We start from the raw sequence: 27,357 nt of genomic DNA on the forward strand, positions 1-27,357 counted from the left end.
TGTTACCCAGCCCTGAAAACATCCAAGGTCAGGTTAGTCAGGGCCCTGAGCCACCTGAGTTAGTTGGTGGCCTCCCTGTTCATTGGGAACCAAATTTGATTCATTCCAACCCAACCATTCTGTAAGTCTCTAATTCTGTGATCCATTTGGGATGGCCATCAAAGGGGATTCTGCAAGATTCAAAACCATGAAAAAAAAAGAAAAAAAAATACTATCCAGTGACATATGTCCTTAGTTTTGGCCAGAACAGAAAGGAATTTTGGAAGGAATTTAGCCAGGTTTTTGAATGTACCAGACAAAGAAGAATGTTAGATTACACTTTGAAGTTTCCGTGGACATTGAATAACTGGAAAAGAAATAGTACTAGTAATTATTTGTCAGCAAAGATCAGCATGAACTGCACCTCAGTCCTGAGGTGATTAAAAAGAGACACGTCTTGACAGAGGTAACTCTTCTGTGCTTTCTACGTTGCACCTCAACTTTAAATGTCATATAAAAGTGGTGATACATTTTTTAGCAGAAAACCTGACCAGTTGTATAATTTATTTTATCCTTTGTATCGCAATGTAAAAGTCTATTTCAATTGTTTATATGTATTTGAGTTATGAAACGTTGTGTGTAAAGATGGTAGAAACATATTTGAAACAGAACTGGGGTCATGATTAAATGGTTAACTTATTGCCCAAATGAATGAGAAAGGAAACAGGGTGCTGCAACCTTTTGCTCTCACTTCCTCATGAGAAGACGTCGAGGCTGTCCCAGAGAGAGAGGGGCTGTTGTGCACACACATCTCAGGCAGCCATGGGGAACTGGGTGGAGAATGAAGGATTGTCCATCTTCGTTGTTGTAAGTACAATTTTTATTGTGATTTGTGTCTAGTGAAAAGCTCTACAGAATGCTCTGCTAAGCAGCTCTCACTGTGCCAGTGAAAGATGCACCTGATTGTGCTGAAACCGGGGCAGCAAATGCAGGGAAATGCTTCAAGGGAATAATTTTTAAGGAGCTCTCTGGTATTTCAGTTGCTGTAGGCTCCATTGTCAACTGATAAATGATCGTGTATTAACTTGGCTTTGTTTGAAATACTTTAGTTAAGCCAAACAAATAACTTTAAAACTCACTTAACTATGTGCACTTCAACAGAGAAAGCAATTAAAACAATTGCCCTTTCTTGCACTTTTATGAGCAGAAGTGGATGTAACTGAAAGTACAGCGTCTTGATGGTATAAAATATTTATTCATGTCAGATACAAGAGTTTAGAGCAGAGATTCATGAATCCTTCATTAAGACAACTAGTATTTGAATTGATATCATTTACAGTTTGCATAGAGGGACTGCGAAAGTAGGTTAAATTAATTCTGAGCAAGATTTAAAAGTATGGAAAATCCCAGTTGCATTTACAAGTGCTGAAGAGTAAGCAAGGCAGTCCTCCTTGGGGAAAACTAAGTTTATATTCTATTGTTTTCTTTTTTATTTCACCATGTGGTACAAGGGCTAAAGGTATAACTCTATACATATATTATGTACATTCATGTATTAAAACCATATAAAAAACAAAAATGTAAGAGCAGTTCAGATATTGGGGCTACCTGTTGTTAGAAAATGCAAATATTGAAAGGAAGAAAAAGAAGGCATAGGATTTGCATATTGACTGAAATGTGAGCATCTTTATCCCAAGAAGACTTTTTTCTTTATGAGCAATCAGTACTTGTGTATGACCTTGTAATTTAGGAACATAATCCCATAGCTGTGGCACTTCAGTGCTTTGAAAGGGAATGACTGTGTTTGCTGTCACCTTCAGTGACTTGAGGAAGTTGAAACTGCCAAGAGGTGAATTCTGGCTTTTTCTTTTCTTTTTTATCCCCCACCAGAACTGAAATATTAAAAGAATTAAGTAAGAGGCCTTTATTTTGCTCAAATAAGGAAATTGGGTTTTGAACCTCAAAGTTATAACAAGGTCAGAGTAATAGGGAAGGAAACTAATACTGGAAACCTTACCTAAGTGTTCTGCTTTGGTCTCTGCATCTTTACTGCACACTGAGCAGGCACAGGGTTGTCCAGTACTTTGCAGAAACAGGACAGACATAATTCTTACTGATCTACCTCAACAAAACAGAAACATGCTGCCAGAGTGTGCCACTGTCACTTTTAATACATATCCTAAGCATTTAACCTGGAGATGTGCTTGGTGTTTTAATGAGGACTTGGGGATTTCCTATCTACTGCCTTATCATGATGGAAATCCCTTCATTTCCCAGTATTTATTTATCTTTTCAAGATCTGAAGTAATCCCACGTTTGTTTTTACAATGTTATTTGAGCCAAAGAACCAGCAAATGTATGTGTTAGGAGTGGTGAGGAGCTGTACTGTTGTTTTTTCTGGGGTTTCTCCCCTTTCTCAGACTTCTTCTTTGTTTTCATGCACCACATAGTAAAACTACTTAGACTGAGTGCAGTGATACAGATTTATTTCAATATGTGATGTGGTATGGAAACCAGCCAACCAGCTCCCGGAGGGCAAATATCCAGATTCATTATGATCTTTTTTGCCAGAGGGATTTGTAGCTGCCTAGGAGTTAATAACATGTCTTTCCCTAAAAAACCTGCACCTTGGGATGTGTAAGTGAGAAAATTCTGCAGTACAGCTACAAAGAAGCCTGGTTTTGAGTAGTGTACATGCTACCAAAGAGCCTGTGTTGAATACTCTCTGCAGACTGATTTCAGACCCTCTTCTTGAATTCAGCCCTGTGTGTAATATAGGCTATCTAAATTTAAATATCAGGCTTCTTTGTCACAGCTTCCAAGTCTTCCTCTCACACAGGTTAATGTGTCTGTGGAGCTGCCATTTGGAAGAGTCCCTAACCTACAATGGTATTTGGAGATTTAACTGGACTCAGAATTAAATACTTGTAATATGACAGTCCTGATACAGCCAACCCTAAGCTCCTTCACCTATGAAAACCTTTCAGCTGCACATTGCTGTATTTGGGTCTATTGCCACTCCTGTACCCTGTGTTCACACATCAGAGCCTATTTATACTAGAAAGATTTCTATCACCCCTACTGAAAACTTTATACTCTGCAGTATGGCTCTGTGTGCAAACAGGAACACAGGGAAATAACTGACTGTTATCTGCACTGTGTAAATCCAGATGGATTATTTCTAACAACAAACTGTAAGTTCCTGTTTAATTCTCTTTCAGCTTGTGTGGCTGGGCTTAAATGTCTTCCTCTTTTGGTGGTACTATCTTGTGTATGATGTCCCACCAAAATTCTTCTACACCAGAGTGCTCCTTGGCGTAAGTACAAGACATTCTTACTTTGGCACAGACAGAGCACACAGCAATTTTGAGTAGATTTTGTTGATCCAAATTGGATCTAGTGGCTGGAGCAGCGGAGTCATGTAGAAGTCACATGCAAGCAGATAACTGAATGCAGGCAGATGTCCAGTGCTTCTGAACAGAAAGCTGGTACACAAAGTAGAGAGATCCCATTCTAAAGATCTTTTCAGTTAACTATCATGCTCCAGTAATTACATTAGGCATTAATTGTGGCTAGTTTAAAAGATGAATAAAATATTGCCGTTGAACTGTTGTGCAGTCATTTCTCCTTGCAATAGTTTTTGAGAGCATGAAAAATTTATAAAGATGCTGGCTCTGAAAAGCAGTCATCATTCATATATTTATCAAGAGTATGAGGATCCTGGGCTATTCCACCTAATCCAACTGGTTAATGCAGCATTATGTGTCCTACCACAAACTTGCTTCCAAAGCTACCACAGGTCATGAGCAATTGACAGGGAAAATTAATTTGTTCACATACTTTAAAACCCTGATCACAGACATAAAAATCAGACTAATCTTCAGATTACAGAGCATAGCATTTTGCTGAAGGTTTGCAAAGCCATGGCTTAATTCTACAAAGCATGAAAACCCATTCTGCATACGGTTTCTGTTTTGTGGATCAAATCCTGTCCTTTGCAATCATGGTGCAGTTGCCTTTGAAGTCACAGAGACTCGTGTTTGGATAAGTAGAGCTCAGTGTAACCCCAAACAGCTGTGGTCTAAAATCTAAAAAGGTCTCAATCCATGCAAGGAGAGAAAACATTATTTTTCTTCCCTTCATTGCGTTTTGATTAATATAGTCATTATTCCTTCACTTCAAACAGTTCAAAAGTCTTAAATAATTCAGATACAGGTAATAATATAATAATTATTCAGGTAAAGACCAACATATAATAATAACTCAGACCAATATAATAAGAGCGGTTGTGATCGCAAAGCAGCCACACGGAGACGAGAGATTTGCAGGGCAGAGATGTTTCTCAGAGAGAGCCCGAGGCCGAACCAAGCCCGAGAGCCCCTCTGCCTGTTTATTTCTTACTTTTTATACATTTGTGGGTCTGGCTGTGGATTGGCTTCTGGAGTTTTTCTGGAGTTTCCCAGCCAAATGGCCAGACCAGCTGTCAGTTACAATTGTTTTCAGGTTAGAAATATGCAAACAAAGGACAGGGAATGAAAAACAAAGGATTTGTTTATATTACATGTGTGAGAAAAGGCAAAAAATGCTCCTAATATTGTACAGAAGATAAAAAGACTGACTCCATCTTATGAACAATCAAAAGGCTTTAAAAAACTCAGAAAAACCAGGGTGACAGACCAATGTCATAATAATTCAGATAAAGACCAGCGTTAAGGAAACAGATTCCTAAAAGCTGAGGCAACAAATTTACTTAGACTCCTTTACTGACAGAGAACTTAAACCACTTCTCTTATAAGCTGTTCACCTACCATAACCCCACCAACTGAAACCACAGATTCTTTGCAACCTTGGGACACAAAACTCTACTAATGGCCTAGATTTGCACCTGTTTTGACTGTTAAATGCCAGATGTAACAGGGAGCTTTTTATACAACCATATTGATTCAAAACTGCAAACAGGAGGTGTCTGTTTGTCTGTAGGAGTGCGTTCTGCCTGCACATGTGTTTCTGGCTTGACCAGAACATGATTCCATTGAACATTCACAGTGGAAAGGTGAACTCCAGATCTCACACTCTTTACAAGTTGTGATACAATACAGAAATGAAATCTGTGCCTATCCACGCCCTGGATAATGTCTTAGGTAATGCATTTAATAGCAGAATCTCTCTAATTACAGCGTGCCCTGGCTCTTGCAAGGGCCCCTGCAGCCTGCCTGAATTTCAATTGCATGCTGATTCTGCTTCCAGTATGTCGAAACCTGCTCTCCTTCCTCAGAGGATCAAGTGCGGTAAGATGAAGAAAGAATTTCAAAATTTATGAAAGATAATAACCTAGACAGACTTGCAAATATACCAAGAAACTTCATCCAAGTTCCCCAAATATACCAGATTTTGAGGATGTCCTCTTATAAGCAGCAAATAAGCTTGGAGTTTTGCTGTGAGCAAGAAAAAGGTCTAATGCCCATGAGGTACCTAGAGATCTCTTGGGAGTTGAGCTTTCAATTACTCTCCTTTGAGCCCTCCCTTTTTAGCTGCCTCCTGGGCATGGTCCTGCCCTGGATGCAAAGTCCCTCTTTTGGCTGGCAGAAGCTGTTGGTTTTGTGTTGGCTGACACATGTCCACTGTTTGCCCCTGATGCTACACCCACTTGGAGAGGGAAATATTAGCCCCTGTCTGTCTTTGCATGCTCTGTCTTTAAGGTAAATATATATAGTCTTTTACAGACTTTCAGAATGGGACTGTTTTTTTCAGCTGGCTCATAAATTACATTCTTTCTTGTCTGAATTGCATTTCCATCTCAGAAGAAATAATTCATAGGCCTTTTGATTTTTTTCTAGCTCCCAAATGCAAATGTTATGCACAGCACTGAGGAACTGACACTAAGGAAAGGACAACTGATCCTAAGTGACAGCTGGAAAGGCTTCCTATGATAGTATTGACTCTAGATTTCTGGCTATTTCAGCAGAAATAATACAGACAATGCAGGCCATGGTCCAGTGAAAAAGCAATATTCTCCTCAAGTTCATGAATTGTCCTTCCAAGTGTATAATGATCCTTGCTTTCTGGTCACTTTTAATATAAACACTATCAACAAAACCTGTTTCCAGAAGCTGTTGTTCATCTCTAAACCCAGTACAAATCTTTTAATGCAAATGAGACAGCTTGCAGGGGCTGAAAAAGCAGAGCAGAAGAGGAAGTGATAAAATAGATGCAGTGTTTCAGGAGTCCTTAACAAGGGAAGAAAGTGGGATATGAAGCAATAAGAAAATAAACAGAGTCAAACCAGGCTGTACTTCCATCTAGTACATACATTCTCATGATGAGTGTGGCCGAATAAATGAGATGTGCCTGCCACATTAAACTCTAAAATTACATTTAGAAGCAAGGCCAGTGCTCTAGCCTTTCTAAGGAATAACACTTAGGAATATTAAATTGGAAATACATGTCAGACTTTCAGTCTTTTTCTATATTCCTTCAGATCCTGAGATGCTACAAAACAGACAGCCACACCCTCCATTCTTGTAAAAGGAAAAAGAATAGTAAATAAAGCTGTAGGGTTAAAGTTGTTATTGCCCTGCCCTAAGGCAGATCAGCAAATATCAGCCAGAATCCAGAGCTGAATCCTCTGGCTGCAGAAGTCAATAATGAACATAAATTTAGAAAGAATTAATGTTGCTATGGATGAATGCAGCTGGAAAACAATGACGAGCTCTTGATCATATAAGGCATTTTTGAGATTGCACAGGTGAAAGCGAGCTGGGCAGAGGTCTTCTGAGCTCAAAGCTGTGAAAGAGCTGGGGATATATCTGGAGACTACTGGAAGGTCAAAACCTGATTCTGGGTGTTGAAAATTATATTCCAGCTGGGACAGTGTGCCATTTATCCTGAATTGCTCCTCTCCTAGCATGAATCACTTAACTTTTCTAACCAAGGTCTTGGGAAAGTGGTTCCTCTTTGGTATTCAAGCTACACAGTCAAGGACTGATCCTTCTGCCTTGGGCACTGTGGCAGAGCCACTCAGGCTACACCCAGCATAGAAGTGAGTGCCAGGCAGGGAGATACAGTTCCATTCCTGCTGCCTGCTGGCAGCACACACTCCTGCTGATGGCTGGGAATGAGGAAGCAAAGGGTTCTGAGGGTGAGCAAGGAGGGCAGGGAGGGGCATAGAATAGGGCTCTTAGACAGCTGGTGGCTTTTTTAGCTCCAGTTTCTTTTTTGCAGTAAAGCTACGCCTCAGGAAGTATGTAATTTTAGATCTTGAGCAGAACACATGGCCCAGTGAGCCTCTGGCAGTGGCAGTGCTGTGGTGGCCTTAGCACAGGGGGACAGCTGCTTATGCTTGTGCTGTTGTCTCTAATTAGCTATGTTCTGCAGGTAACCACCGTGAGGGTCTGTAAGAAAAATAATTTAAACGTCAAGTAACTTACTGGAAGAGCACTGACCTTCCCAACAGCGATGTCATTGGGGTCAAGAAGAGGAAAGGATTGTTCAAACCCAGTGTTCAATGGGAATGTACTGAAAAATCTTGCCCTCTCCATCCTGCCACCCAGAAATCACATGCTACAAAATTATTTGGTTTAACTGAAATGATAGCTGCGTTGTGTTCTGTATTCCCATCATTGCTGTACTCACTGTTCTTAATGAGACTCACGACTGAGGGCAGCTGGAGCCCTCTGCCATTGCTTGGCCTTCACTTCTCCGACAGATCAAGTGGCTTTTGCAAGGGAGTCAAGCACTGCCTCACCATGCTGCATTGTACTCTACGGTCTTTTTGTACTGTCTCTCAATATAGGTGATACACAAAGTCCCGATTTCTCCAGGTCATTTTTATAGTCTGAAGTCATTGTGGCAGCCCCAGAGTGTTTGCCTCTTGTGAGGAAATATTTGTGGTAGTTTACATAGTGTTTTCTTCCCTTATCGCCTAAGTGTTTTCTTCCCTTTTCCAGTGAGCAAACCCAACGCAAACATACAACACATGACAATCATGCCTTCTACTGTGTGGAGACAGCAAATGCCAGCTTTACAGGGACTTAAGGTTTTAGGAACACTCTCAGTGACTGTAGCACCATTCAAATGGGCCTGTTAGGAACCCATTTTCATTAGTAATTAAAATATCATTCTGTTTTTCTTGAGAATAATTCATTTGGTTTGTATCTGTAGAGATTTTTGCTGTTTCTTTTTGGATAACTCCAAAACCAAGTTGTAAATGAATGCCTGGGAAGTAAACGCAGTATTTTGGGGAAGGAATGCCATGATAGGTGTTAGGTGACTAACACGTGTGGGGTGGGAGCTCCCTGAGACAGTTACACCCAAATTTGCAGCCTGTTTCTAGATCGTGGAGCACAACAGGATCCTGGTGCTACCAAAGCAGCCACTCTGCCATGGCAGACTGTGATCCCTTTATATAACAAATACTTTGTTTCAGCGGGATGTGTTAAAATATAATCTGGAATTCCTTTTTCTGAAAGACAGGGAGAAATATTTTTGTCTATATTTTGGAATTCTAAATTTTTCCTAGCAATGCCACTGATAGACACCACAAATAGTCTTCAAATACCTTTTTCTTTCAACCCAAAGTGCTGCTCTACCCGTATCAGGCGACAGCTGGACAGAAACCTCACCTTTCACAAAATGGTGGCCTGGATGATCGCCCTTCACACAGGTTTGTACTCTAATGTTCCTTTGTTATTGCTTTCTTGTGTATTTTTTGTGGGATCCAGGTGGCATTCAAGTTCTTAAGGATATGGCCAGAGACCTGATTTCATTAAAGGAGTCAAGTGTGTCCCAAGACTTAAATCAGTTTCCAGATATGTGCCAGCTGTCAAGAGAGCAAAAGATAATAAAGAATACCTTTATTTTGAACTGTCAGCAGCATTTCTGATAGTTTAATAAAGGAGGTTTAGCAATGCCCTGAGAACCAGATATGTTGTATTTAATTCTTGTTTAGGTTTATTTATTCATCATGTCTGGAACAAATAATAGAAATTATTTTTTTAAAAGTATCTAAAAAACTTGGACCTGTTTTGAAGGTAAATAAGTATCTGCTTATAGAAGGTGTTTCAAATTTTGAAAAGCTTTGTACCTTTGTACTTTACCCTACTCACATGTAGTGGAATTTGTGTGAACACCTCAACTGGTTCAGGCTTTTGGATGCATTCAGACCAGTGAGAATATTACTAATGATTATTAGCAAAACTGCAAAACAAGGCAGCACCAGCAAATGTGACCTCAAAGAAATCCAGATTCACCTCTTGGCTGTTTTACAGAAGTCCTGGATGAGGATGATCCTGACAAATAATTTAAACCATTCCATGTTTCCATTTCCCGCATATTTGGGTACTACTACTTGAATTGTTGAAAACCCTTGTTAAACAAAAATATACTGGAAATTCCCCTTTACTACTTTCCTCTCCCCACTCAAAACATGTAAATTTCAGGTGGTAAAATTTAAACAGTAAAACACATCAGTGATCTGAAATTTTGATGAAGAGGGCGAGAGCAGCAAAGCTTTTAAGCTGCAGCTGACAAATGTGAGGAAGTTTCAAAGGTTACTCAAAACCACCGAGTACTGTGGTCAGTGCTGATTATTCCTTTCGTGTCACTCCTAGCAATTCACACCATTGCACACTTATTCAACGTGGAGTGGAGTGTGCAAGCCCGTGTTGAGGAGAATGGCACTCTGGCAGCTGCGCTCTCTGGCCTTGGAGACAAACCAGGTGAAAGCTATGTCAACTTTTTCAGACAAACCATTGCGGTAAGTGCTATCAGGCTCTGAAGGGTCATGGTCACCTTTTTTTGGGTGATCATGTAAGACCATTTGAGCAGAGTGCCTATTTCTGGTCTCCACTGTCTGGGTTTGGGCCATCTTGCAGAAAAACCTTGTAGAATCCATTCTTCTATATTTGCCAGTAATATCGTTGCTGAACTTTAGTAGTACTTTAAACTTTTTCACCTGAGGATTTCAAAGCAGTTTTAAAACTGTTTTATGTAAAAACATACCCTGTAAAACAGTGTTCTGACTTAGACATGGCACTCAGAAAGGTACACAGAAATCAGGGCAAAAGTTTTGAAATTGGGTGGCTTAAGCTCTCATCAGTGGAGAAAAAGAAAAGAAGGGACTCCTCTCCTCCTCAGAAGAGCATTAAGCATCCAAATTCTGCATGAATTATGAGTCCCATGGCTGCGCAACACTAGAGGAAAGGAGAGTTTTTCATTTATCTCCTGAAATATGGATGTAGGAGTGTGTAAATGTATTCACCTTCCCCAAACCATTCCTGCTGAGCCATGGCAGAGTAAGAAAGCATGTTTGGTGTGTTAATTCATGGAAAACCCTTCCTCTCTACTTCCAATTACCTTAGTAAAGGTAAATGTGCAGTGCAACAAAAATGAATTGGGATTTTGGCATCAGATGACTTAAAGACTTGTAACAAGGTCAAGGGTTTGGTGAGTGGTGGTATGACTGGCTCTACCTTGGTGCAACCCCTTCCTTAGACCAATGTGTGTAATTCCTTCACAGAATCCCATTGGGGGCCTCTACGTGGCTTTCACATACTTGGCTGGCATCACTGGGGTTGTCATCACACTGGCCCTCATCCTCATCATCACCTCATCCACCAAAACCATCCGGAGGTCGTATTTCGAAGTATTTTGGTACACCCACCATCTCTTTGTCATCTTCTTTATTGGCCTTGTCATCCACGGTGCTGGGTGAGTACTTGCACTTATCACAGAATATCTGATAACTACTGAATCTTTGTTTAAAGCCCCCTTCAGAGATGACTATAGGGGACTTCTGTCAGTGAGCAGCAGTTGTTTTTGATTGTAGTGATGGGCCAGTGGAGGCTCTGAGAGTCAAGCGGCTCTCGCTGATATATGCAGCGAGCTATCCACACACAGGAGGTTTCAGTGACTTTGGAATACTTAAGCTCAGTGGCACTCAACTTCTTCTGATATCTTCAATGTAAAGCACTTTTCCAAGGTTTCTGTTTCTAGTTGTTAATTCGCCTTTCTCTCCTGAAAGGAATTGCATCACACACATGCATGTAAGGAGATCTCAGTATAAAAAATTACATGGAGTCTAGAATTAATTTGGATAATGAAAATGATAGTAATATAGATTTATGTTTCAGGCTTCGATGAAGTTGTAATAGCAGCAGCATTTAAGAATAGATTTTTAGTTGTTTCCACTTTGAAATAGGCATTTGTAAAGTTTTCTAACTTTCAAATGCCAAACATTTTTTTTCTGCCGTTGTCTCATTCCATATCTACTTCTGAAAGAGCTGAAAAGCCTAATGAAACAGTTTTAGCTCTACACAAACACAATTTTAGCACTTATAAAAATGAACTTTAGATCAATTTTATAAAACAAAAGAACTGGTGAATAATAAAAAAAAATACTCAGGTAATCAACCTAATTATACTGCATTGTTCATTTTAAAGGAAATCCTACATGCAATAGAAAGTGTGCTTTAAAAATGCCCAACAAAAATGACTATTCAAAACCACTTCCTTACAGTCCATTAGTGCCACAAAAAAAGACAGAAATGAAAGTAAAACAAGAAGAACAAAAATAGAAGGCAGGTAGGAATCACCCCCAGCATATTTGTCCATTCCAAATTTCATAACAAGGAAACCGTTTTAGCAAAACTTGTGGAAGGAAAAGAGCAAGTGATTCATGTTTGCTGCAGCAAACATTGTATAGTTACTGGCACAATGTCCAAACTTGCCAGTAGTTACTACACAATGCTCTCAGAAAGCAAGCATTACCCTTTCTAGAGGTCAGTGGAGAGCATATATTTTACAAAAGCTGAATTTTTATTTCCTTCAATATTCAATGTACTCCCACCATCTTAATTGTACTGGAATCAAAAGAGTTTGGGCAGCAGTGGTTTTCAGTGGAGTTCAGCTATCCTCTGGAAGCAGATATACACAGGAATATTCTCATCTGTAGAGGGAAGGATGTTTTCCAGCTGTGAGCTCAGTGACCTTGCTTATTTGGCCTTCAAGGTAATAATGACATTTTGAGTTCAGAGAAAATACCCTAAGAAATATGAGGCATGCTAGTTACACTCATGGAAGGCATCTGGAGTGTGCAAAGATGGATGTCCTGGAACGAGTATGAACTGACAGTCTCAATGCAACGTGTTAGGAAAGAGGCATAAATGCCAGTTTATCTCAGGGGGGACAAGGCTGTCACAGGTATATCTACACAAACACACATCCTTGTAGGTACAGAAAGCTCAGCCAAAGGTTATTGATTGCGTCAAAGGGGTGGATTCAAGAAAGATGGAGAGAGACGGTTTACAAGAGCACAGAGTGACAAGACAAGGGGGAATGGCTTCAAACTGACAGAGTATGTTTAGATCAGATATTAGGAAGAAATTCTTTACTGTGAGGGTGTTGAGGCACTGGCACGGGTTGTCCGGAGAAGTTGTGGCTGTCCCATCCCTGGAATTGTTCAAGGCAAGGCCGCAATGGACTCTGAGCAACCTGGTCCAGTGAAAGTTGTCCCTGCCCATGGCAGAGGGGTTGGAACTGGGTGACCTTTGAGGCCCCTTCCAACCCAAGCCATTGTGTGATTTAGTGCTTTGACTCTACAATAATTCTTGTCTCTTGCAAGCTGTTACAGCACTTCTAAAACACTGATGGTTTTTTGTGCATGAGCTGTGTGTCACAGAAAAACATCCCAAATTTCTCAACACAGTAAATGTAAAGAGGAGGGAGTACAGAGGTGCAATTCACTCTTTTGAAGTTAAAGGAAAACCTTCAGCCGAAAAACAGTTATAAGGCTATACTGCTGAATGCTTAATTACAATACTAGAAAGAGCATCTACACTGACTGATAAGAGGAAATAAGCTTTTTCTTCCTCTTGTACTACAGGGTACTGACATTGTCAAACCCTGAACAGAGCACAGGGCAAGGCAAAACCCCCAGGCCCTCTTTCCCTTAAGCAATGGGGTGGGCAGTGGAGGAAATGGTCTCCTCCTCTTCCCGTAACTGATCCCAGAGGCGGCTCAGCTGAACCCACTGTCATTAGTGGGGAAGTGAACTGTAACTGCTGATGTTCCTGCAAATTGCAACTCGTGATGCTGCTGGGACAGTGTCGCTGCTTCCCTTTATTTTTTCAGACAGGATATTAATCAAACATTTAATGAAGAAGAGGTTCATTAGTAATATTTATGAGCAATAACTTAACTCATCTCTCAACACTGTGCAGAGCTTTTCTAACAATCCTCTGAAAAACCTGTACATAAAGCTAGGCATGCATATGGCTTAGACACCATGGGGTTTTTTGAAATATCAGAAATTTAGTCTAGTCCACAGAAACTGAGCTAGAAGAGCAGAAAGATAAGTCATGGGGAGAAGATACCAAAGAATCGCATTGGCATAAAACCGGACAGCCTAATCAGAGGCCAACAGCTTCTAGGGAAAATTCAGCAGATCTTGATCTGAATTTTTTCTACTAAGATCTTGAGGTTGGCAGAACTCCAGAGAGACGCAGAAAATAGAGAAAGAGGATAGGCTTTTGCCCCTCAAAACTGAAATTACCCCTTTGCACCAGTTCTGCCACTGGAAATACAGCAGTACTGGATCAGTCAGGATTCTTTATACTAAAACAAACAACAACAACAAACAAATAAACAAAAAACAAACCAAGCAAGAAAATTGAGGCCAGATAATCGGCTGATGCAAGCTGCTGTAGCTGCAATAGCTGCTTGTGTCAAAAGCACCTGTATTCATTCATAGATCTTGAACAACTGCTCCACAGCATTAAAGGGAGGGGAAGGGCCAAAGGAAGAACATGTGTTGGAAAGGGATCTCCACATTTCTAAAATAAACAGCAGAAATAATCTCTGTAGCAGTCAGTAGCAAATTGATTACTAGACCATTCCAGGTCTTGGGTTTTGGTTGCCTTTTTTTTTTTTTTTTTTTTCCTTTTGATCAGGTTTTTGTAGTTTTTTTAATTGAAGGAAAAAGTAGGATAACTCAGAAAAAAATGAAGCTTTCTAGTTGTGACCACATTCTGGAAGTGGTAATGAACATAACTCCCAGTTCCTCACCTAATCTTGAAATCAGGATTTTATCTCCCAAAATTCCCTCTCCATTTTTACTTCTTTAATGGTAACACTGTGGATAGATTAGAGCAGTAAAGCTGTATCAAAGCTGTAGCAGTGCAGAAGTCAACAACTCAATATAAATAGAGTAGTACACAAATAGAACAACGATAAGGAACAGATACTTTAATTTTCATTTCATTGCCTTAATGCTCTTTACTTTTTTCCCAGTCGTATTGTACGGGGACAGACAGCTGAAAGTCTGGCTGAACATAACCCAGAGATTTGCCACAAGAACTTCAGTCACTGGGGCAAGAGTGAGGCTTGTCCAATCCCCCAGTTTGCAGGGAATCCTCCTATGGTAAGAACAGCTGGCTTGTGTGCAAATCCAATTGGAAATATTTGCAGTTTGCTATTTTTTCTGAAATTGCATAGAAAACCAGCCATATAACCCTCAGCACTCCTCAGTGGCAGCTTTCTTTTCATGAAGCGATAGATTTCGACACAATGGGTTGTAAGCAGAAATGGACTCCAGACAGAAAACACACTTTCAATGTGCTGTAAAATAAGCACAACTGACAGACAAAGCAAAAGAGCAAATGGTATCTGAGAACTTTTTATCCAAAAAGTAAACTGCAGAGTAATGGCTCCTGGGGATATTTAGAAAGTGTTATAATTCTCATAGTAAATAGTTTAACATTAACATTCATCATTAGCAGAAAATAACACCCCTGGAAATGTGAATTTGAAGCTTCAACTTTTGTTGACTAACCAGGCTGGGGTTTTTCTCACATTTCAGACTGATCTATTAACAGAAACCACATCTTTTCCTGCAGTAATACAGACCTGAGTCAATAATACTTTAAGAGTTTTACTCCACACTTCACTTCCTTACATTCTTTTTTAGACAGAGTCAAAATTACTTATGGGAAAATACCTTGCTGTAATTCTAGTAGAAACTAAAAAGCCAGCTGCAACACTCAACAGAGAAAGAAATTCCCTCTCTAACCAGAATTTTGAAGCTAACATATATCTTAAGGATTCCCTAATCTTGTTAATAAAGAGCACAGATTACTTGAACTTCACCTCTGCTTATAGAATTTCCAGGATTTGATTTGATCTAAGTTGCCATCTTGTCTAGTGGAAGGTGTCCCTGTCCAAGCAGGGGGGTTGGAACTAGATGATCTTTAAGATCTATTCCAGCCCAAATCTTTCCATGATTCTGTGATCATCATCTCATTTTTTTCCTTCTGCTTACAGACATGGAAGTGGGTGGTAGGTCCTATGTTTCTGTACCTGTGTGAGCGGCTGGTGCGGTTTTGGAGGTCACAGCAGAAGGTTGTCATCACAAAGGTAAGTGCTGACGCTGCATTTAATACCAGGCAAATCATCACCTTCTTTTCCAAATGGTGCAGCAAAGGCAGAGGCTCCTCCATACCAAAGTTATCAGTGGAAGGAATGTTCTGACTGCTGTCATGATGCCAACATCTAAAACCCAAATGTAGCCTCTACAAGTGAGCAAGAGGAGGAGGTTAGCTAAGGCACAGGACCGAATCTTAGGCAAAAATAAGATTTTTCTTTGCATTGGGTGAAAAATTCCACAGTGCAGAAATTCCACTGACTTGAGACTAATTTAAGGCACAGACCAAATGAGCCCTGAAAACGAAGTTAGAACATATTTATTTTCTGTATCCAAATCTAATGCCAAGCTTTCAGTCCCATGGTGGGTTGCAGAGATATTAACACTGATTCTGAAATCCTGACAGCCAAATTAGCACAGCACTGAGCTCAAACATATGAAAACAGTCCTGGCCTTTCCCAGTGTAATTTCCTCACATGGCACTGTGCTGCATCCTGAGGACACACCCTGTCCAAATCGTAGCAGGGCTTGGGAGATGACATTAGGTGTTTCTACCATGCTCTATAATGATTCTTACACATCAGAAGATTCATAAATATTCATGTGCTTTTGGTAATTTTACCAAAATATCCTGTGATATTTTACACTGTATTTCTATGGTGTCTGTTTAGTGCCCTGTTGGCAGAATATTCCCTTCACAATCCTAACACCACTGTTAATACCTAAATTAACAGACAGAGAGACTTGATTCTCCCTCTCGTAAATCTCTTTTGAAAAATGAAAACAATTTTGACAGACAATTTTATGATTAAAAATTATAGTGACAGAATTACTGGCTTTGTTCCTAGCATATTGTTTCTAAAGAATAGCCAAGGTCCCTCCCAACTAAAACAAGAAAACATCCATTTCCAGTGGTACTACCTATCCAATACTTTTAGGACAGCCCTATGTTTTTGCATTTACAGTTGGGTCCATTAACACTGTGCTCTGTGCGACTGGGTAAGGTCTATCTGGAATTAACAATGTGCACACACAGATCTGGTGATGTGTTACAAGATGTGCCAGCCTAGCCCGTCCCTTTTGGAGTGACTGCAAAATACTTCAACCAAAACATCAGCATCCTCTGCAGGCTCTCATCTGCCTGTCAGGTGCTGTTACTCACTCTCAGTTCTGCTGGGAAGAAAGTTTCACCTGCTTTCCTTGCTCTTAGAGCAGAGGATGATGTTAGTGATGGTGGCTGTAAACACATCTGTGAGATACGTCAGTGATCAGTGAAGGCAGACATTTTCTTTTTCTTATTTTTCCCATTCCCCTTCTCACTGTAGGTGGTCATTCATCCCTTCAAGACAATTGAGCTCCAGATGATGAAAAAGGGCTTCAAGATGGAGGTTGGACAATACATTTTTGTCAAATGTCCAGCAGTTTCTAAATTGGAATGGCATCCATTTACATTGACTTCTGCTCCAGAAGAGGATTACTTCAGCATCCACGTCCGTATCGTAGGAGACTGGACAGAGGGCTTGTTCAATGCCTGTGGGTGTGATAAACAGGAATTCCAGGAGGCATGGAAGTTGCCCAAGTATGTACAAAGAGCCTTCATGGTAAAGCCAACAAACACCTATGCCAGTTTAACATTTGCTCGAGCAATTTGATGGCGCCAGTGATGAAAACTTTAAATGGTGACACAGATGTGGGGTCTTAGATGCTTCTTTACAGGTTTTTTCTATCAACTCCACCTCTCCTTTTGCTGACTAGTATTCAGTCCAAATAAGCACTGTAGCAGACAAATATCTTTTAACTGAGATTTTAAATGGTGTTTATAATCATCTATTATTGATTTAATAAGCATACTTTCAATTCCAGGATAGCTGTGGATGGCCCCTTTGGGACAGCGAGTGAGGATGTGTTCAGTTACGAAACTGTGATGCTGGTTGGAGCTGGAATAGGGGTCACTCCCTTTGCATCTGTCCTCAAGTCTGTCTGGTACAAATACTGCCATGATGCCACCAACCTAAAGCTCAAGAAGGTATTGTGCCCTCTTTCCCAGACCCCCGTAAGTGTTCAAGGGCCAAGAGCCCAAATCAAAGCAGGCACCGCAAAGGTGATCAGGCTCCAGGCACTCGTGAGTCCTTAAAGAAGGAAGCATCCAGTTGCCTCTCAAAGTTAGCAGGAAGAAAGCAGGAGGATCTAAAGCAAAGTATAATGAAAGGAGAAATAGCCTACAAGTTAATCACACATGCTAATCCTGACTGTGGCCCTGGAGATTTCCAGTTGCAGTAGAAATGGTGTTCATCTACTTGAGAAACACAAAGCTCAAGTCACTAAGACAGCCTGGGAAGATATTGCATTCCTTCCCTCAGCACAAAGAGAAAGGCTTTTCATAAGGGCAAGAGCAATGGCAGCATCCTCTTCTCCCCTCCTGTGCCTGGAAACTCCCTGTGCAGAGGTGTGGGGTCACACTTTGCAGGTCACATTCAGAGAACAGAACTGGTTTTGTTACCTGCTTTATCTTGCCTGCCAGCAGACAGAAAGAGAGTTCACCTCTAAATCATTTATTTATGTCCTAACAAATGGTTTTACAAGGAGATAAGTGGGGAAACATTGCAAACTAAAAATGCGGAAGAGAAATAGGAAGACATTTCCTTGTTCTTGCAGTCAGTCATTCAGCTTTATAACCCTCCCAGCATGAAAATTCCTGAATACTTCAGTACCATCCAACCCATCTACTGAAGTGTTTGGGACATTTTTTTACAAGAACTCTATAATCCTCACTCTGTCAACAGAAATAAACCCAGAAAACATAAGTGCCTGTGTCCCCTGACAGCTCATTCTTGTCTCTTCCAGATTTATTTTTACTGGCTTTGCAGGGACACTCATGCCTTTGAGTGGTTTGCTGACCTCTTGCAATCTCTGGAGGCTCAAATGCAGGAGAGGAATAACGCAGATTTTCTGAGCTATAACATCTACCTTACAGGCTGGGATGAAACTCAGGTAACCACAGAGTGGAGGATATCACTGCCATAAAACAGGGGTTGATGTTAGAGAATTTGTTTTCATCACTATTCAAATGGTCTTTTACGCTGGGCATTCATCAGGCTCTGGGAGGTTTTGAATGCAGGCAGGTGTTATCCAGCAGAAGTTCCATGGGGGCAGCTGTTAATGTGCACTCACTTCCTTTCTGGTTTCCTCCGGCTGTGCTCTGTGGGAAGCAGGCTTTGTTCACAGGAGGAACCTCAGCTGACCATGTATGAGTCTCTAAAACAGGTGATGCTGCCTAAAGCATGAAATTAGGAGCTTTAGGAACCAGGGAAGCCAATGCACAAAGTTTGAACAATAGCAGCATATTTATTTCAGACCCATGAGTCCTCAGGTCCTGTGCTGATAGGTGACTTGTGGCGATGCAAAGGAGCAGACACTTGAGAATGTGGGATTGAGTCAGGAAAAGCTCTCACTCTGTCACTTTTAGTTATGTTTTATATTACATTTATCTCACCATTGCAAAATTCACCATGTGCCTGAAGTGCTCTAGCTCCGCTGGACAGACAGGGAGGGGAGCAGCAAGGAAGATATCACATACGCAATGCCAAAAAATGAGAAAGGAAAGATGAAAAGTCCCACGTATTTTTCCTTGGGGATAAAGTTACCTGGAACTTTTCTTGTCTCATGTAAAAGGGCTACAGAACTCTGTAAGGCCTGAACTTATGCCTTTAACCACATCTTCTCTTCCTTGCTTTACTTATCTTGTCTATCTGGAATTTACACAGGCAAGGCTTCCTCATATGGATCAAACCTTCCAGAGAACAAACTGGCAAGATTTCATTATGGTCAAGAGAGTCATGTTACTGTATTTGAAGGGAAAGGATTTTTTAATTTGCAGTCCTGTGTTAGAGTTCTTAGGCTAAACCTGTTCATTTGAAAAAAACCTACAATCGATTGCTGCATTCAATGTTTCATAGCTTTAACTCTGGGGAGAAGGAAGGGGTAGACACTGATAGTCAGGATTTTATCAGTCTTAGCTTTCCTTGCAAAGCACGGAAAATTCCATAATCTCATCAGGGAAATAATGCAGTCAGTATTGACGTTGTTATTTTTTAACCAGAACACGATGCTGCTGTATTTAACTGTCCTCTGTCTTTCATTTCCCACAGGCCACTCACTTTGCAGTGCATCATGAAGAGGAGAAAGATGTGATTACAGGACTGAAACAGAAAACCTTGTATGGAAGACCTAACTGGGAAAATGAGTTCAAAACGATTGCGGGGAAGCATCCTGGGTAAACCTGTGCAAATTTATAGTGTCTGTGGACTTCCTCTGTTTAATGGCCATACACACCATACAGCACAATCTTGTTCCTTTGGCTGATAAAGTTTGAGAGGCTTTTTTTCCCTACCTATCTATCTCCAGGTATCTTCTCTTCTTTATTCAGCCAGGGACATGATCTATGATCTCGACCAAATCAATTTTGACCTACAATTTTTTAAAATATCATACCTTTTTCACAAGATACTCCTTGGAGTGTCTAATTACTAGAAGATCTAGAAAAAAACCAAATCCTATCCTTCCTGCTGAAATAGATAGGAATATCAGGTGGTGTGTAAATACCTCCAAAACCACCCTCTACCTCTAGAAACCCAACGTGAATATGGATGACATTTAGCTAACCACCCAAAATTTGCAGGAAAAAACCAGAATAGGTTCTCTCAAGGATTTGTGCTGTAAGTTCTTTGAACCTCTATTTCTTTGATTCAGTGAGGTCAATAAACCTGTCTTCACTGATGAAGGGTGAGCTGAGATTTAGCCCAGCATTTGTTTTAGAAGCAGCAGTAAGTTTTAAGGGGTTATAAGGTTTAGGGGATAGACGTCCAGTTCTACTTCAGTCTCTGTAATTGGGAAAATCTATAGAACATAAAAATTATTTACATGGAGAATATCCAACTACTCCATACCTAGTTTCTGACCATATTTTCATTTTCTTAACAGCTCCAGAATAGGTGTTTTCCTCTGTGGCCCTGAGGGCCTGGCTGACACACTCAACAAGCAGAGCATCAGCAACTCGGAAGCTGATCCACGAGGAGTACACTTCATTTTTAACAAAGAAAATTTCTAACTCCCAAGCATGTGGGAGTCATTAAATGCAAAGTCTAAAGACTGAATCTGTTTTTCTGTTTGGAGTCTGGGAATGACAGCCCAGCTTCTGAATTTCAGTTACACGCATGCAGGTCCCTTTGCTTCTTGGGAATTATTTTGGGTCTCTGGTAGGGTGAAAGAGCCAAGTTTTACCTTAGGGAAGTTTTCACTGCCCTCCCTGTGCTGGCTATTTAGTAGAAATCTGTTTTCTTTGTCTGTGTGAGGGGATTTCCCCTCAATTAACTGCCTTTATCCTTCTATTATTCGCCATGACTGCCGAAGAGTGAAGGCTGCCATTCGCTTTTGGGAGCCAATTCACACTCATAAAGCTTAGTGCTATTAAACCATAAAGCATTCTAGCATAATGCTGGTTATTAGGAGGCAGCTTGTCCTGGCTGCAGCCAGACTCTGGAACAAGGAGAGTTGGAAAAGTTACTGTGAAAGTTAGTTCCTTAGGAGAGGAAAACTCCTTTGCGCACCAACACCTCCCAAGCTTGCAACATAAGCCTTAAACCTCCTCTCGAAGAGAGTAGACATGCAGCTGAAAAGAAGCTGCTTCTCCTCAGGAAAGTGAAGAACCGAAAAGGAACCAGCTGGGCTTCTGAGAAGCAGCCCAGCTGCAGAGGGATGCCAAGGACGGACTCAACCCAAGTCCTGCACCTGGCGTGTGAGCTGCTTTGGGCACCCTCACTTTCACATCTTCAGCCTCACGGAGCAGGGATCCATGCAAGAAGAGGTTTTGTGTTTTCAAGAGCGCCATTTCTGGATTTCAAAGCTGAAAAAAGCTGTTGCTGAATGATTTAATGGGTACTCTCTGAAGCACTCTTAGGTGCTAACAGTGCCTTCGGCCCTATTGCTCAGCTGTTCCTCTTCGATGGTGGAACAGGCTTTGGGAAAGCAATGGTCACTTTATTCACAGTTATGGAATGGCTGTGAGTAAAGTTTCTGATGTGCACAAGACTACCATACAAAGCACAATGCCTCTGTGTGGACACTACAGGTAGCAGGTTCTTAAAGAGAAATGGGAACCAAAACTTTTAATACTGGCAAAAGAGGGGAAAAAAATAAAATAAAATAAAATAAAATTTTTTAAAAAAAAAAAAAAAAAAAAAAAAAGGTATTAAAGCCAGCAGCATAGGGGGGGAAAATGAAAAAAGCAAGTGCAAAAACCCTTGAAAAATACACAATTTAGTATATCATGTCTTCCATTCATCCCAGTTGCCTGTTTAGTGACTTTTGAACTCCTCAGCCAAGCCCTGCAATAGCTCCTGCAGAGCACAAGACCTTCCTGGGAGGTTCTTGCAGCCACAGAAGAAAGCTGTGGTCTCCTGCAATTTCAGACAGCTTTGTGCATGTAGCATATTTTACTCTTCAGCTTGCCAGACAGGATATGTGTTCTCCCTTTGCAGCATTTTAAAATGTTATCCAGGCTCTGAATGCTACTTCAGAGAGACAGCCTACCAGTTCCTATTTATTAATATCAGTTATAAATGAATCCTGGCAAAGAACAACTCCTGGTGGGGAATTTCACAGTTCCTTCCCTCAGAAGGGCCATATTCAAATCCAAATAATTCTGTCTGAAGTAAACCTATTAAATCATAACAGAACATCAGTATAGCCAAAGAAACTGTTTCTGTGGAGTGAATATTGCTACTGATATACAATAAGGGTCTCATCCTGTGCAAAGAGGGCTGATATATTTGCCCTTGATTTTAATGAAAATATGATCAGGCTTCTATAATCTTACAAAGTGGGCAAAGAGGAATTGCAAGGGGTCACATGGAGACAGCATATTTATCATAAGAATAGTCTTGGAGGGGTGTATTTTAATTCACTATTTTCTATACATTGCCATGTTTATTCTTAAAACACCAGGGATCTTTCCTTACTCACTCAGTTGTGGTGATGTTCGCTGACCAGCTGCATACTTGTGCCAGGGCTTATTTGTCACCTTGAACTCAAAAAATAGTAATTCTGTGTTTGTTCATAAATCTTTGTTTTCTTAAAACATATGAAAGAATAAGTGAGAATTTCTCAGGTTTTTTTCAAAAGTTAGTTATATTAAATCCTGCTAAAATAGCAAATCATGCACAGTCAGTCATGGTCTGAATATGAATGTTTTCTTAAGTCTAGGATGCAAGAGTGAAATAGATAACACTGAAATACAAATATAAGGAACAAACTAGCTTGAGTCCTGAGGGCAGTGGGCTACAGGTGAGCTTCAAAGACACTTCTTTTCTGTGGCTAAATACCACTTCTTGCAATCCGACCATTGCTATCAGCTGGGGTTTTGACTGAAAAATTCCTCCTTATGTTTATTACAAACTGTAGTGAAGTCTGATATCTGCTTCAGTGCCAAAAAATTACCTACTCAAATGACAAATGTTCTGCTGAGGGCAAGCAATGGCAAAAAAGGAAAATAAAAAGTTATTAGAATAACTGTTTCAACTAATGGAAGCAATTAGGAGTTCAAGTGAAAGTTCACTTAAGGCCTCAACCTTAAATGTTCCTTCCCTTCTTATATAACATTTTCTCTGTCTTCCCATATGTAGTTATCTGAAATAAGCAGTTAATAAATTAATCAATGTCCTCACTCTCCAATCCACTGTAGTTAGCCCTACATTTAACCACTGTGACCCTCTGGGGCACTGGGCAGCTCTGGCTCCCACTGGCCTCACCTTGACTTTGGAAACTGGAATGGGGCTTTGGAGAGGACGTGGAGCTGGGCCATACTCAGATGATGCATTCAAGAAAGAGATTGATATAACTGGGTCTCATCTGGCCCCAATCCCTTCTCTGCTCCCTACTCACCAAATGTAAATATGAGCAAATGAAATCCAAGTTTTCGTAAGCTCCAGGCTACAAAAAAAGTGCTACTGTGCCTGTTCACCATCATGGTGGGAAACCACCCCAGCTGCAAAATATGTTTTCCCCTTTGAGGTCCTATAAGACTTTCCCTGATGGGTGAGGATTTTCTGCCTTTCAGTTCTCAAACGGTGGGTTAAACTAAATTAGAAATAAATTTAAAAACAAACAAACAAACAAACAAACAAAAAACACCCTAATAAAGATCTGCCTGTGAAACAAGGTCCTTTTGAACAACAACAACAAAATGTTTGGGTCTCATTATGGCACTTTTTCTGAGGATCCTGCTCTATTTTGGAGTGCTCTTAGCAAATTAATGTTGACTGCTTATATTTTTTAATGTTTCAATGTGTTCCTGGTAGAATTCAGAGCCAAGTGTCTGAACACCGTTATCTATGCTCAAAGGAATTTAGGAGCATATATTAAGATGCTACAGTTGTAAACGTTGGCAGGATCAAGACCCCCATGCCTGACTCTGTAAAACAGCCTCAGCTGCACAGACACAAGCCAGAGCAGTTACTTGTCATGAGCCAGACATTCAGTTTTACATTTGGTACAGACCTTAACAATCTACTGGTCTCACATTCACCACTGTTGGGGTTTAAGTCTCCTGTAGAATTTTTTCCCCCCTCCCAAGTTGCTAGGAGACTAAGTGCTGAGTGCTTAACGTGGACAAAAGAACTGATAACTTAGTTTTGGGGGAGGGAAAAAAGCTCCCGGAGAGAGCGGAGGGTGGGGGGATCTCGCGGCTTTTCTTCCGGGGGGGAGCACGGATCGGGCCACGGTTGTTGGAGTCCACAGTTAACGAAGGAGTCTGGTCCTGGGAATTCTACCATCTGTTGGAGTATCCAGGAATTTGGAGTCTCTTCGCTGTCCTGCTGGATTTTGGGTGAGCCCGGGTCCCGCCGCTGCGGCTTCTCCGGCACTGCCACCTCTGCCTGCGGAGGACACCCCGTGCCTGCGGAGGACAGCCCACCGCGCCCGGCTTCCAGCCATCAGCGCCGGAGCTTCCACCGTGTGCCCTCGGGGTTCTTGGTTCTGTTCTACTATTGTTATAATTGCTGTTGTTTTTTGTCTATCCTGTTATATTTACTAGTAAAGGACTGTTATTCCTTTTCCCCATAGCTCTGACTGAAAAGTTTTATTTTTAATCTTCCAAATTATAATAACACGGAGGGAAGGATTCAAATTCCTCATTTCCTAGAGAGGCCTGCCTCTCCATAGCAGACACCTGTCTTTTCAAACCCAAGACAACCACACACAAACCAGCCCAGACTAACAGCAAAATTAATCACAGTGGAGTGGAAAATGGTTGAAAGACTTGCTGAAAGATTACAAATGCTTTCCAGTCCCATTCTGCACCTCTGCTGCCCCTTTCCCTCCCTTTCCTCTGGTACTCCTCTGCCTGGCAAGCTGGTGACTTTCTGCCCGGAGAGCTCCCACTGATTTCTCTCTGTCCATTTCTTCTACTAATTGCTGCTGTGCCTCAGCTTCACTTGCTCATTCACTTCCTTCCTTCTCCCAATCCCTGCAAATTTCCTCTAAATCTCCAGCTCCCACGATGCTTTTGCCAATGTTTTAAGTGCTTGTGCCCAATGCAAGTTCAGGGAGAGGCACCAGGGCTTCACCCCGAGCTCCAGCCACTGGAGTGAACATCTCATAAAACGTGGTTCTGCTGCAACCTCCCCTGTCACTACAAACAGCCCAGGGCAGCAGCCACCTCTGGATTGACAAACCAGACTGCCTTGGACCTCTCCAGTAATATTTTCTCCTTCTGCTTAATGATTTTAGTGTTAAATTCTAAAATGAAAGAATTTTATGAGCTGCTCTGTTCTAGATTTTCAGCACGTGTGAGTCAATTTTTGTACATTTCTCGTGTAAAAAAAAAGCCCTGCCCTACATTTGACCTATGTTTCACTTTGATTGTTTAGAAATGAGGGACACGGCCAAAAAACCACCTCGCTGCCCTCAAAATACTGAGCCACATTGTAAACCATCATCATAGAGGGAGGAAGGGATGGAGGGAGGAAAGGTCAGTGAAAGGAGAATCAGATCATCTGTCCCCCTTGGAAGTGATGTTTTCTTATTGTGGAAGCAATCTACAAAGCAAAGTGTCCTGTAAGTAACTCTTTAGTTGAATTTCTTTTATACTTGCAGGTCAACTGGGTCTAAGACCAGAAAATATGTAAATACCATTCATCTTAATTTTTTTTTTTTGACCTTTGGAACAAAGGAATTGCAGAGACATGTTTGGCCAAGTCATTTTTGAAGTCAAGTGTGGATGCTTCCTGTGTTAGATTTGTGTCTTTATACTCCTGTGAGTTAGACCAAACCATCCTGAGGTCTGGGATCTGCACTGCAGCTCTGTAAGATCTCTTTGAATAATGGAGAGCACTGAGAAAATTCAGGTGGAATTTTCCTGGGTGCAGAAATGGCACAGGGAAGAGCTGGAACAAGGCAATTGCTGTAACCTCCTTGCAGCTGGCAGGCCAAAATGTAGCTGTCAGTACCAGTGTAAATAGCAGGGCATTTTGGCACAGAAATTGTCCAGTTTCATATCACAGACTCTTTGCCTCTACAGACCAAAGAGTTTTCTACCCTGCAATGCCATGGAGCCAGGCAATGTGTGGATACCCTGCAGGAGGACCCAAGGCTGTACTAGTTCCCACAAACCAATAATGAAGGCAATTGCTACAGAAGTTTTATCACCCTGTCTGCTTTTTTCTCATTCTTCCCTTTCATCTGAGGCAACCAGTGCTAGCTCAAGCCTCTTTTCGGGTGGTGAATTCACTCAAGCTCTCTGAAACTTCACTGTTGCTCAGACAGCAGAAAGGAAATAATCAGCAAAGACTGCAAACCAACTGTGAGAAACAGTTTCTAAAGCAAATTCCCCTGAGGAGACAGAAAAAGAACCCTGTAGGTTGTGAACAGCCATCTTCTGACTCAAAATTATGAAAGTTCCTCTCAGCAACTGTGAGCAATTCATGCAATACTCTCACTGTAATAGGGCTGCAAATGGTTAAGTTAATATGTGGATCACTGTCCATCACTCTTGCTCCTCTCACATGCATAAATTAAGGCCTTGATAGTAAAGCCTATCAATACAAGCCAAAGGAAAGATGATAAAAACAGTGTGTAAAGGACAGCAACACGAGTTGCAGTGAAATTCTGCTCACAGAGGATTAGCTGATGCTCAGTGTCCCAGCATTAGCTTGTATTCACTTTACAGGAAACCTCTGAAGATTATAGTCTCTGCCATGGTTGCTGCTGCCCCTGGAAGGGAACCATTTCCCTGCCATTTCACATCCTCTGTGTGGCAGCTGAGGCTGTGTTGCAAACCTAGCCAGGGAATGTTGCATCAAGTTAGTCATTGTTGTTGGTAATTTAATGAATGTCCCACTGCCTGCATTTGCATTAATCTGCCAGATGATCAGCTGGTACCACTGTAAAAGCCATCACATCGAATGAACTGACCATCTGGGGTCTACGGGTTTGGTGTGTAGCCTCACACCACTGCCTGGGCCATTCCAGCAGCTTTACCCCAGGGAAACACCCTGAACCCCCCAAGCTCTCCTCCTGGGTAACCAGAGTGATGTGAGTGTTGGCCTGAGCATTGCAGTACAGAGCCAACAAATCAGTGTATCCACAGCATTTCCCACTGTTCTTTGTTTATAGCCTGCAAAAAGACAATATCCTATTAAAGCCCTTTATGCTGCCCTCTGCAAGTGCTTTATGCTCTAAAAGCTCCCATGGTGGTGGGGTGGTTAACAGTGAGTGAGCAGGGTACAGCAGCAGTGACAGATTAGAGAGATCTTTGCAGTTACACTTGGGGAGAGATCTTGAGAGAGGTTATCACAGAATGGTTTGGGTTGGAAGGGGACCTTGAGGATCACCTCATTCCAATCCTCCTGTCATGGTCAGGGACAACTTTCACTGGACCAGGTTGCTCAGAGTCCAGTCCAGCCTTGCCT

The 27,357-nt window shown here is 41.3% G+C and overlaps 1 protein-coding gene across 1 annotated transcript; it reads left to right on the forward strand.

Moving 5' to 3' along the window:
• The first annotated feature begins 775 nt into the window (after positions 1-775).
• On the forward strand, positions 776-20,547 carry LOC120748694 (cytochrome b-245 heavy chain). Its single transcript, XM_040055335.2, has 13 exons — positions 776-846; positions 3,201-3,296; positions 5,157-5,267; positions 8,557-8,641; positions 9,588-9,733; positions 10,496-10,686; positions 14,266-14,395; positions 15,295-15,387; positions 16,720-16,973; positions 17,258-17,420; positions 18,239-18,385; positions 19,543-19,667; positions 20,375-20,547. The coding sequence occupies exons 1-13, from the start codon at positions 802-804 to the stop codon at positions 20,499-20,501; spliced, it is 1,713 nt and encodes a 570-aa protein (XP_039911269.1). The 5' UTR covers positions 776-801; the 3' UTR covers positions 20,502-20,547.
• The last annotated feature ends 6,810 nt before the right edge of the window (positions 20,548-27,357 follow it).

The sequence above is a fragment of the Hirundo rustica genome, chromosome 2 (genome assembly GCF_015227805.2).
Source record: "Hirundo rustica isolate bHirRus1 chromosome 2, bHirRus1.pri.v3, whole genome shotgun sequence".
NCBI lineage: Eukaryota > Metazoa > Chordata > Aves > Passeriformes > Hirundinidae > Hirundo > Hirundo rustica.